Here is a 13,256-nt window from a genome sequence, read left to right on the forward strand (position 1 = left end):
GTAGTTACAATGAAGCTTATTTGCATTTTTTTTTACAAAAAAAAAGCCTTCTTACACAGTTGCGTTTTCGCTTTGCAAAGAATAGAAGCTTCGGTTAAGAAGCAAAACAGTAATTATTCTCTTTAGGGGGTTATTTTATTTTGCCATTAGGGAATTAGAAAGAACAGATAAGCAGAATTATAAAAAGGGAGTCATGTAAAATATTAAATATACAGTAAACATTTAGCAGAGTATTTACCATAAAGCTCAGCTCACCTTCTTCATTAATAGAATTTATTATATGCGCGCTTTGCACACAAGATAATTGTGGGGAGCTGGAACATTTATAACTATCTCATTTTACTTCTCTCTTCTTATTAAAGAAATGAAGAACACGGCTCAATCTGTTCCCGTTGCGAAAATCCTGTTTGAGGAAAAGTTCTCGATTTTTTTCAGGTGTGCAGACAGTAAGGTGTGTGTGGGGTATAGCTGACATCTCTGAGCATTGCCGCGTAGAGCTGTTCTGCGCATATGTTTTGGTGTCATGTACGGCTGGCAGTGAACAGTCTGCCAGCATGCACGCTACATGTCATCAATCTCCCTCGTTCTAACCATGCAAAGTATTCCAAGTTTTGTGCCGTTTAAAGGCATTGGTTGTGAATTTTAACTCTATATGTTTGCACATATTTGAGGTTGTTGGCTCCTCATCAGTCTGGTTGCAGCTTGCTGTCCAGGGGTTAAATGGGAGGAGGTTTAATTGCACCTCCCCCAACACATTAATAAGGTTTTGGTAGCAGTATAAACTGCTTTGTGTGCCCACTATGTAGGAGGTGAGAGTAGGATCTCACCCTATTGTGTAAGTGTGCCTTGACATGGCAGGTGAGCTTAATTATGCTTTGGCCAATTCATATAACCAAAACCTCTCATTTATATTATGTTTATATATTTGTTGCCAACTTTATTAGGGTGAGAAGCGCAGACAGTATTTTGTTTTTTGTAATTTTAACTCTAAACCTATTGATTAACTGCTAAAATTACCATTGACACGGGTTGACTTATAACAACTATTATTTTATCCCCAATGGCAGGGGCAGGAAGTGGGCAATGTCCCCCCCGAATTATCCCATGCCCAAAGTGCCAGCTACCCTTTGCCCAGTGGGAATTAATAGCCCTCGCTCTAATCTATGTACCTCTTCAACTGACCTTTCTAGTGCAACGTGGTAGATGTGAAATGGCCTATTCATGTATTCCACTGGTTACTATGGTGACTGCATCCTTTTTTTCACTTTGTACCATTTTTTACATAAACTAGGCTTTCTAAAGAAAAACAGGTTCATATTCATATCAAGTGAAGATGGCAAAGAAGCTGCCACCTTTAGAGGAGTAATTATATTCACCATTAACAGTGCTCCCTTTACCATCCCTAAAGAGCAAGATGTCAGCCATGTAGAAGCACTTTACCTCAATTGCCAGAAAAGCAGAAATGATTAAAATTTACAAAAACATTTTTTTTCCCATGGGGATATATATATTTGTATATATTGTTTTTTATTTTATGCAATGAAAAATTAGACATGATGGTCTAAGATGAAGAAAAAGCAAATATGCATAAGAGGCATAACAGATAGAAACTATTAAGGAAATAATTATATACGAAATACATTCTAGAACTGCACAGTTGTCAAAAAGAATAAACGGTTCTACCCTGCCAATCTCAACAGACTCTGACTGTATGACAATCAGCTTAATAAAATAACTTTAATTAATTTAAAAAGCCAAGTTCATTTGTATAATCAAAATAAATCTAAATGAATTGCTCTGGGGTATGTTTCGGGAATCTGGCTTGACTGTGGACTGATGCTGGGTACGTTTCATCCAATACTGTATCTATTCTTTATATATATATATATATATATATATATATATATATATATATATATATAAAGAATGTTACAAATCTGCTTTTATGATTTAGATCCACGTTTACAGTGGTTTCCAAACAGACCATAAAAATTATAACATTGAAACTGTATAAACAAGCCGAACAGTGTTTTTACTGTAAAAACATGAATGTAGTATAAATATTTGTCTTTGCTTGCTCTCGGCACCGAGAACGAAGGCAGAAAATTCATGCCATATGTATATATATGGGAAAGAAGAAGATTTTGACAATTCCAGCGTGTTGACGTTACTCTGGAGCTGGCGTGGGATCTGGGTCTGAGCTCTCGCTGTGCTGATTAACCCATTCTCATCAGAATGAAGCTGGCACCTGTTCTTTAAGTAGAAATTCTACCAAGTTCTAGCTTTAATCATAGATGAAAATATTTGCTTCCGTGTGAAAAGTTAAGTAAACAATGTCTTACTTTTCAATATGGAATGTATATTTTTTTTGTAGTCTTTGAAATACCACAGCTAAGAAAAAGAGTTTTGACAGGTTCCAGAAGCTTCCTTGCGTTACCAGACGTAGATGCAGATGTATTAATAAAATGGACTAGCTACTTTTGAGGGTGCCTTTTAGCTTGGCTGTAAAGTAATGCATGTCCGATATTTAATTACGTTTTGGTCACAAAACAATTCATGGAAGTCTGTTTCTGGCTGATGAGGAGTTGGACACGTCAGCCATATTAAAAAGTATAACGGGTATACCCGGGAACGCTCTGGGTTTAACCCAAAGTCTCTGGCTGAAGCATTGCATGCTGGGGTCACTTTCCCAGCTTTCCCACCGATTCCCCCCCCCTACTCCCAGCTAGTTTAAGGCTATCTGGGACAAGACTCATCCCACTTGAGGAGGGAGGGCTCTGGGCGGTTTAACCAGGAAAGTGCCTATCTATGAAAATAGGGCCAAAGAAAACTGAGATTTGGGAAAAGGACAATGAAATTAAATACAAGGTAATGTCTGGCCTTTCAATGTATACCAGATTAGTAATAAGTTGGTATTTCACAGTAGATACCGGGTACCAGGCCAAATAAGTCTTCTCTAATAATAATAATAATATAAATTGTATTTGTAGAATTGTTTGGCCTTGTGACTTACTGTTTATTTGTTGCGGTTTATATACTGATTAACTGGCGAGGGTAATATTCTAAACATTATTTACAGACGACCATGGCCAGGGTTAACACACGTACAGACTCATTCTAACAAACACATTCTGCCTTACACCACTTATACATACACATTTATGTTCACACAAAAATACAACACATACACATCCATGCTATCACAAACATGCTCACATACACCTATGCATAGACATTCAAGCTCACATACAAGTATGCATAGACATTTATGCTCATATACATATAATACAAATATACATTTCTGTCTCCCCATGCTAGTTCAAAATGGTTCAGAATTAGGGTCCTTTATGAACAATTATGAACTGGCATGAGGAGATTGGAACAAATGGCCACAGGGGCCCCCTAGAGAGACAGGACCCCTCGCAGTTCTGATCCCTTTAGTTATGCCACTGTGGTTGGCTCATTCCATTGCAGAAAGACCTGCAATTCCATAACCAAATGTTCCACCATCATTTCCACATTGATAAGTTTCTTGACTTATTACTGGTACAAGGTTCCCGATTTTCCATACTTTCAAATGATCCTTCTTAGGAGTCACAAATTGAGACCAAAATCCCTCTCTTTCTTTTTCATACTCTGATCGCACTCTTTTCTAGAAACTTAGAATGTTTGGTGGGTATGAGTGGACCCCTAATACATTATTATTCTAAATCCCTTCATCGGTTAAACAGCTATCAACTGTACCCCCTAAAACTATCCCTTTGGCTGTTTGTGCTGTTGTAGGATTTGAGTTGTATCAGTTTCACTGTTGGAAGCCACTAAGGCATATTTGCCTTTAAAAGCAACTTTAAAAAGATTAAACATATTTCATTGGAGCAAGATTTCACATTTTTATATAGAAAGAACCATGTGTACAAATACCTGCACCCTATTTTTCATTAAGTTGTAAAGTACATTAAGCTGTGTATTGGAAGGATCATTCCTACTTTGCAAAAATATTGATGTTTTTTCTTGGCTGCTTCAGGGCTTTTCCACTACTCAAGATGAGATTTATTTTAGACAATATAATTTTGATTAAAACAAATCACGGCTTTACAGTTCTAATTTCCTCTTTTTCGGGACATAAAAGCCGAAAACTGATATTAAGATTGGTCATGCATGAACAATTTATTTTAAAAAAAGATATACCACCTTACAAGCCTGACACGGCTTCTTCATTCTCCTAATCACTTCGAAAGCAACACCTCGATTGCTTTAAACCCTGACATGCTCTTGTAACATTATTTTTCCTCAATACAGCGAGGGTGGAGAACAGGATATCACCGGTAACAAATCCCGCAATTAAACGTTCTCCGGAACAAAAACCGCCTGAATGACTTGAGCATTTTAAACCCTGGCTTTATGTTGTAAATCTTTCTATATGGCAACATTTATGATTATAAACAGCTTCTGCTTCGATATCTCCGATGAAGGATTGTTCTCCCAAAGCTGAACGCAAAGCGACAGCTTTCACAAAAAATAAAATGTGGCAATCAGAGATTTCGCTTTCCCATTTGTACGGCGGAAAACGAGAAGTTCCTCTCGCATTAATGAAATCTATATAACGAGACGCAGGTGCATAACCTCTTTAGGATCAATAGGATTAGACCATTGTCTCGAAATACCCACGTATTAGCAGCAATTGAGATGTTTGCATCTGCTGTTTCGTGTATACAGTTCATTGCAAACGTATTCAGAGCGCTTACCAGTAATTTCATATTACTGTGTTTTATTTTAAATCGCAGAAAATCAACAGAAAGGTGACTACTTTGGTCAAATTATATTTCGGAAAAGAAAAAAATCGAAAGATTCTGTGGGGTAAGCAAATACTTGGCAGTCAAGTCCAGTTGAATGATAATTATTTTGAGAAGCTCAGGGTTCATTGTGGTTTATTTCTGCGATTATCTTACTGCTACTGCCTTTTGTACTGTGGCCTGTATGACGTACTTATCAAGATTTCTTCTAACATTTCAATTTCACTTTGCGGAGTAATGCCTTTGGTGTTATTCAGGTGCCAGCGTGGTCATAATTGTGTGTTTATATCATGTATCCATGTGTTTGGAAATTGCATCTACCATAACATTGTATATCTAGATCAGAGGCAGTCAAATGTAGACCCACGGCTATTACTGAACTAGAACTGCATTTTCATAAACCTCCGTCAGCTTCCGTAAAGGCTTTTTTGTTGGCAGAGTTTTATGGACGTTCTAGTTGGATAACAGATGGAAAAATGGTGGCCGACGCTGATCTAAAGCCCTTTTCCAATATTTGGCAGTTTGCAAAACTTCTGGTGTCACATGCTGTAAAATATTCAATAAAACGCATTGTAGGAGGTATACGACCAGGAACTGATCCAAATAAAATACAGAAAATAGGTCTACTTACAGAAATGGACGGATCAAGGACAGCCAATGAAATTTGTAAGCTACAGTACAGTAGACATCTTTACATGACATAGAACTAAAGATATTAACATCCCAGACCAACTTATACAGATGCGCAGAGAAAGGGAATCGGGAATTTCTTTTTGTTCAATAAAATGTAATGTACATTTCAAGGATCCTGTAATTAATCAACTAATTCTCTCCTGGCTGTATAGAATAAGTAATCAAAGTTCACTAATAACTTATTCTTTCTGCTCCAGCACCTGCATTCCATTTGTTTATTTCCTCAGACTCATAAATCTGACGTGCTGTCACAAGTGCCATAATATTAGCACAATAAAGTTAATTAGCCCCTCTCAATAAACAACAACAGAGCCATTACAAAGACACGTTGATGGCTTTTCTTTTCATTTAGACAATAAACGCACAAAATTGTTTTCTGGAGAACCCTTAGAAATGGTAAACGGTGAAGTTAAGAAGTGGTTGAAAGTTCTTAGAAGAACGCACGTGCTTGTGTTACAAGAGCCATCTGCTGCCGTCAGGAATAAAGGACATCTCCAACAGGAGTCATACCTTTACCTTTTAACATATTACAATGATCAAGAAAGCAGGGGGGTGCGCCACAAATTAGGGAGAAGCTTGAGCTCTACTTGCAAAGAAAGGCGAGTTTGAGGATCACAATGAATATATCAAATAGTCTAATATTAGTCACTCTCCACAGCTTTAGCTTGGTTTCACCATCCAGCTAGGCTTAGCAATGGACCGGGGATACACCATAAATAAAAATAAGCGAATAAGTAAAATAGGTTTACAGGAACCTGACTTACCCATTCATCTAGAATACGGCACCTGGCTTCATTTGCTTTTTGGATGTTCCGGCACGCCATGATAACTAGCGCGCCATGCAGGGCCAACGATCGAGCCGTTTCAAATCCTGAAGGGAGAACAGAAACGATAGATATCATAATTACATTTATGAAACCATTTTGTCCAAAAATGGTGGACATTTTCTGAATGGTGCAAGTTATACTGAGCCATCTAGTCAAATTTGTAAAGCTACGAGGTGTCTTCAGAGGCAAAAAAGGTTGAGAGTTTTATGGTGCTCTCACCCCTGCCTGCTTATACCAAGTTCCATCCACTCTCTATTTTTTTTTCCTCTCTACCTGTCCATTTTCTGCCTAAAGAGCCTTTTAAGTTGTTATTGGATTGCATAGCTTGTGGCACCTTGAATGTTAATGTAGCCCCCGTAGAGAGAAAGGAAGATTCGTCATCTGGAATACGGAGGTGTCCTTTGCATGAATGAAGCTATCAATGCTGAGACAGGTGTATAAAAGACCCTTGTATCTCCATTAAATAGACACATTGATAATGTATTGTTGGATTGGCCGGGTTAACTCGATTGTTCTAAATTCGCCACGTTTCTCGCGCAAGCTCTGGGGATTCGTTCATTGTTGTGTACCATACACTTCTTCAAACAAAAGCATCCGGAAATTAAGTGCGGTTTGCAAGATTGATGAAGAAACCATATGTTCCCTATTAAACTGGGGAAAAACTGGAATGTATAATTACACAGTTTAATGTACTTAGCAAATATTTGGAATTAGTCGATGGAAATCCGTAAGAGCGATTTGGAATTATGACTCTCGTACAATGATATAATGCAGATTGCTGGCCACAGAGGATTTGTTTTACGGATGTGACAAGGCAAGAAAAGTGACATTAAGATACCAAAGTACCAGTTCAAAATAAATAAATGTAAATAATCATTAAAAAAACAAAGAATGAATTCAGCAAAATGTTAGATTTTCAGAATTGTGCAGGAATCTGCAAGTTTAAAGCTCATAATATTTAAATGCAGAAAAAAAAACGTAATTGCTTAGTCAAACAGTTTATGGATTGAAAGGAGAAGAAAGAAAAAAAATCCCTGACATTCTCGTAAAAAAACTGACAATGAATTCAGTTTAATTAAAACGTTGCATGGCCCCTGGCGCAGTAAGGGCTGGGTTCAAATTAGGATATCGGCAGGGATATATTTCCTCAAACGACAACTACATTCTGCTTTGGAATAGAGACAGAGGATGTCAAAGATTTGACCTTAACCTGTGTAATTTAGTTGCTAAAAAGGCAGGAAAATAATTATGTGAACTGTAAGTTTCAAATCATTCAAATTACTCCTCAACTTTTAAAACTTTTATCCAGATTCTCCAGGTTGGTGAAAGGGACACTACATTGCACAATTGTTTGTGGTTGCCATTCTATTCTGTTTTGCGTGGCTACCTGGCCTCTTCTGTTCTGCTGGATGATATGCTGGTTTACCAAATGTTTTCAGTCATCTGAAAAGCCATGAATGGTTGAAATCGATGAATGTATTCATAATAACTGGGCAAACTCAGCCCTTCTTGCAGGAGTATCCTAGTGGTTGTCTGATATTCTAACTGGAAACATTTATATAAAAAATAATCTTGCTTTCGCTTTGTTTTTAAATTAAGTTGGTTTTTCAGCTCATCGACACCATCGCGACAGTTCTCATTTTACCAAGACAATCCCCACAGTCCTACTTTTTGCCCTTACGGTCAAAACTAGGAGTATGCATGAAGATAGGCAAAACATGACATCACAGCCATCAACTGTAACACGAAACTAATCATTTCAATTATAACGGGTCTTTGTCAGAACAGTAACAATTTGCGGGCGAGTGAGTTTTTTATTCTATGATTTGTAGGTGAATCGAGGTGAAACACTAGCTCTTCATAATGTATTTTTTGTGAAAAGCAAAGACCTTCTTCCCTTGGTTTTTGATGGCCTGACACATTACATGTTACATGTTTTAATTCCATAACACATTAGGCAGGGACTGTTTCGGCCCATCCTCGGGGAAGGACTCAACAGAGCTGGCCTCTGATAATGAGAAGTCAATGAGATGAAATGATCTTTCGCAACATAAATTATAATAAATAATCCTGGTCTCAAGAAGTCTACCTCCCAAATAGCAGCGTCCAGAAATGATCATCACACCATAACAGAGACACCCTCCAAACGAGAGTTTGCTTTCCGTACTACAAACTATTTGCTATTTCCGGCGATTTCTGGTTAAACCATGTAGATGATTTTGGTCTTTATTTTACTTTCAAGGAGGTTGTTCAAGTGTAAAAGTGTTATGTATTGCATGTCTGTACGGAAATCTTTAAAGCCGAATCAGAAAAAAAAAATATATAAACATTAAAAAAAAGCAGTTTTACAGCAAATATGCTACAGCGTTTTTTATAAAAAAGATTAACAGATAGTTTTTTTTCTTTACCACTGAATAGCACAGTAATCAGCGCCGGCTTATGCGGAGTACAGATGTTTGACTAAAACAGGGTAATGAACGCACTATTCATGTGAGCACAAAATGTGTCGAACAAGGCAAGTATTAATTTTAACAGTTTCATTTTTAGTCTGCTGAAGAACATTTCAGTTTTATTTTTCCCTAATTAGCAAAAGAGCTGCCAAGTATAATACAATATCGTTTTGAACATTAAACTATAATGTAATGCAGGATTCAATTAGTTATACGTCTGCGGTAGGGACATTTTTGTGCAGGCAGTGTGCATCAAGCAGGTAGAAATGTGTATAGTAAGCATTATAGTGTGGTGGAAATATACAGGAGGTACTGTGGACAAATGGCATCATATGTGCCAACTGTCCCTATTTGATGGGATTCCTGCCCTGTCCTTGTGGTTATGTAGGAGCAGTATGGCAGTTGTCCCTATGCAGTGCCGAGGTGAAACGTGTATTGCGTATGCATTTAGAGGGTATGACATTATGATGTAACCCCAGGAAGCTGGATGCCTCGGTGGGTTTCCAATGCACATCAAAAAATTTGCAGGTATACAGAACGCCTTGTTTTGTGTCCCTATATTGACTGCATGCAAAATTAGCATTTATAATTAATTCCCTGTCCTAGTCTTTCTATTCTATCTTTACAAAGACTCCCTGACCAATAACCAAGAATAGTAGGAGTTTAACCAATTAATAATAAAGAACGATTAGGAGAAGAAAAAGTACATGATACAATTAACCTACATACTCATGCATTTTTCCCCATTATACCTATTCTCCCTTGTAACCTCCCCGTGAGAAGCGGTACAGCGGGGGACCTGATCACCCAAATGGTTATGTGACAGTTTTTCCGCACCCCTAGGCCTAGGCCAGTAACCTCTCTCTTGGTCTACTAAGCATTGATTATTTTTACTGTTTTATTTTCTTCTGTACCTGCTTTCTATCATACCTTCTTTAAAATGGATTTCCTTCTGATCTGCCTTTCCTGTTTATAAAACACATTACAAAGACTTTTAAAAAGTTGTTAAGAAAGGGTAAGAACAATTACATGTTTTTTAAAAGACAAATAAAGGTATTAATACATTTATTTTTTTTATTATAAATATCTTTACCTGCCATATGTAACCCATACTATATTCCTCTTTCTGTGAATACTACCTGTTTTTTGGTTGCCACATACAATGTAGCCAAGCGGAACAAATGTTTGCTCTGGAATATTAACACTCAATTTAAAATACTTCCATCAGTACTTCATTCTAGCAGAACAATACAAGATTTGCCAGTGACTATTAGAAGGTAGACTGGGATAAAATGATAAATTACTGCAAACTATACTTTTTAAACGTACTTCCTCAGCAACATGTTAAAAAGAGATGTTGCTTTTTATAAGGAGCCATTATGATGGTTTATTGCTCGCCCATTAACATGAAACGGTAGAATATGAAAGAACTCAAATATGCTATTTTATGGGAGGATGGCAATGATCTGCCGGAGAGACTGAACAAGTTCAGATTCTCACTGGAAAAGGCTCTTGAGGCTATAATGTTTTGCAAAAACCCTATAATGAATTTCAAGTGGCTGGCCTGTAAATCTCAAGAGGAAGGAATGACCGGAGGCTGCTGCTTTTCGTACTATAACTGCAGTCCAATGAGTTCTAATCTGACCCTTGGTTGACAATTCAGAGCAGTAGGAAATTTGTAGCCAAACGCGGTGTTGTTTTCTCGAGCGCCGATGTCGTCTTTATAAGTTTGACTTCACTCTTCTAAAAGGCACAATGCAGGACACTTAGCTACCGAAGCCACCATATTCGCCAGGTAGAACGTTATAAGGAAAATGAACACGATCCGTAGTTTTAAGAACATGTCTGCACACCTAAATGCATAGGATGCTAAAGTAAAACACTACAGAACTTCATGGTCGAAGGCTTGTTGGACTTAGTTGTCAAGCAATTCAGATGTGATCAGAACTGAGGCCTTCCATAATTGGGATAAAACCAAGCTGGCATTAGCCTCAAATATGTCTCTGTAATATCTTTAATAAGATTCATTAATGATCTAAAATGATCATGGCTGAGGTGAGTTGTCCACTGATGGCTACAACTGGTTTTATTTGGTAATTTGTTTACATCTTAAAAATGGTAAAATTCCAAGATTAACCAGGAAGCTATTTTCTAACAGAAATCATTAAGTCAAAAAGCCACCATCAGAATTCTTCACAGCACCTGAATAGCTTTTCTATTTTGTGGTCAATGATATTGAAAAAAGTAGCAATGGGCCAGCTATCACAGCCAACCAAACCATAAGGCAAAAACGGAGGAGAGCGTTACTGTTCAGGAGGAAATGGATGCCCAAGACAAAACTAAAGGCTCTAATTGCCTGGAATTTAATCGCTCTGTCATAAAAATATACTTAAGAAAATAACAGAAGATTAAATAACCTACAGGAGGCAACACAATAAATGCAACATAAACAAAAAGTCCTACACTGGCCTAGGGGCTCCTTGAATTTGAAGCCACAAAAAGTTCCCTTATACAGTCATATACATTTCACCTGGTTACGGAACATCACTTCTTCAAAAAGTCAAATCATTAAACATCTCTGATGGGTAAAAGGGATGCTTGAAATATTTTTTATATAAAAAAAAAATCAAAAAAAAAATCACACAAACGGATATGTCTGTGTCTGGTGAAAACGTTGTCTTGTAAAACATAAATCTGTAACTGCAGGCATCAGGTTTTAAAACATAATATCATGTTTAGGTTAAAACCGACGTCCTGCCTCTCCCTTTGTGTGCTAAACTGGCATGTGTTGTTCTTGGACGCGAGAAGCCGCCGGAGTGCCAAGCAAAATGAATTAAAATGACTAATGTGTAGATTCTGTTTCTCGTCCAACCAAACCTAATGCGAAAACCAGTTTCACATGCTGCTGGCAGCCGCGAACCCACCGCCCGGGCTAAGTGGTCGATACATCTTGTATAAAACGCAAGGATCTCAAACAAATAACGCAAAGGCATTTCACAGAATGTGCTCTGGGAGTCGGTTACCTTTGTTGGCTTTAACATGTTGAACATGTTAAAAATTGCCTTCAACGACATGCAGAATTGCCAACGTAAAATCAGGTTCCAACAGTACAAGGATTGAACTACGTTAAAATATACATAAGTGCCGTGCTGGGCTGCAGCATGTCACCTCGTAGACGTGTAAGTGGCTGGCGCAATGTTTTTTAAGTTATTATTCATGATATTCTGTGTGTATAACTAGTAGTTCTTTATGTAGGAACGTTCTACACCCAGAAGTGTACAGAAAGGACAGGTCATTCTAGTTGGACCTGTTTGTAGAGTACCATACCGTTCAACGTTGGGTTCGGCCGGCTCGCGGCTCAGGACAGGCAGGAGAAAGGCAAATTGGTCCTGTGCACTATTCTAGTATTTTATGTGTTTATCTTTTGATTTGAATTTTGAAACCAAACATAAAAGAGAGCATTTTGTCCACTACTGGCTTGTCATCCCTATCAGAGGCCTATTTTGTGCCTGGAGGAGCAGTCGGCCACGCAGAGTTAAATTAGCGAAAAAGGCGTTTGGCAGACTTTTTACGTAAATGAAAAAAAATATATAACCCATGTCTGTTAATATGAGATCCATAAAACCTCAGGTTGATTATAACAATCTTGGAAAATGTTGCTAAACTACCATTAAGTGCAGGAATTGGTTTACACTAAAGCCGACGATGATTATATAAAATCTATCCTAGGAGTACGGTTTCTTGGGCTTATTATCTCAGTGACAAAATATAGGAGCCGCTCTTACAAAAGCAATCACAGATTTGCTTAACTTAGACATAATAATAATAAAAAAAACCATATATATATATATATATATATAGTTACAAATAGTTTGTAGATTGCTGGATTGCCCAGTGATTTAAATGCAGTTAGTTTTGCAGAAACGTAAGTTATAATGTGCATCTCACACAGGGGAGAAGACGGTAAATTATTTAATTTTTCTGCTGCCCAAATAATAAAATAAAAAAAAAATCCACAGAAGATAAAACTTCAGCAAGAGCCAAGAAGTGTTTAGAGCACACGTCCACAAATCAGCAGAAACCTGATCAGGCTTTAGATGCACGGCAGAAGCATTGAGGACTGCCAACAAAAGTTTGGAGCACGAAATTAACCTTCTTCCTGACCAGCACCACCACAAAGCAAATTAACTTGTTCATCTCCTCCATGTAATTCACTAAAGTGATATTTTAGTCCTCTATTTGCTTACCAATAATATCTGAAAGTGATCCCTGTTGTTCCCGCTAACAATGGAAGAATCTAAAAAATTTACTGTGAAGCCAAAGAGCTCATGAAAAATATTGGCTAGTTGAGATGATTTGACTCGGCCCCTCGCACGGAACCGCTCGACTCTCAGTAGTCACTTATTAGAGTTTGCTATCACCTTAAGGACTTGTAATTCCGCTGGTAAGGCACTTACAATGGCCCAATATTGGCTCAATATTGGCCCACTAGC

The 13,256-nt window shown here is 37.6% G+C and overlaps 1 protein-coding gene across 1 annotated transcript in view; it reads right to left on the reverse strand.

Moving 5' to 3' along the window:
* LOC149299108 (WW domain-containing oxidoreductase-like) overlaps positions 1-13,256 on the reverse strand; it is a 344,810-nt gene that overhangs the window by 321,255 nt on the left and 10,299 nt on the right. Inside the window, exon 5 of the mRNA XM_089486461.1 lies at positions 6,251-6,357. Within this exon, the coding sequence (XP_089342587.1) occupies positions 6,251-6,357 (107 nt within the window). The remainder of the gene's footprint in view (positions 1-6,250; positions 6,358-13,256) is intronic.

The sequence above is a fragment of the Sceloporus occidentalis genome, unplaced genomic scaffold (assembly GCF_023333645.1).
Source record: "Sceloporus occidentalis isolate IW3139 unplaced genomic scaffold, rSceOcc1.0.p SCAF_29, whole genome shotgun sequence".
Taxonomy (NCBI): Eukaryota; Metazoa; Chordata; class Lepidosauria; order Squamata; family Phrynosomatidae; genus Sceloporus; species Sceloporus occidentalis.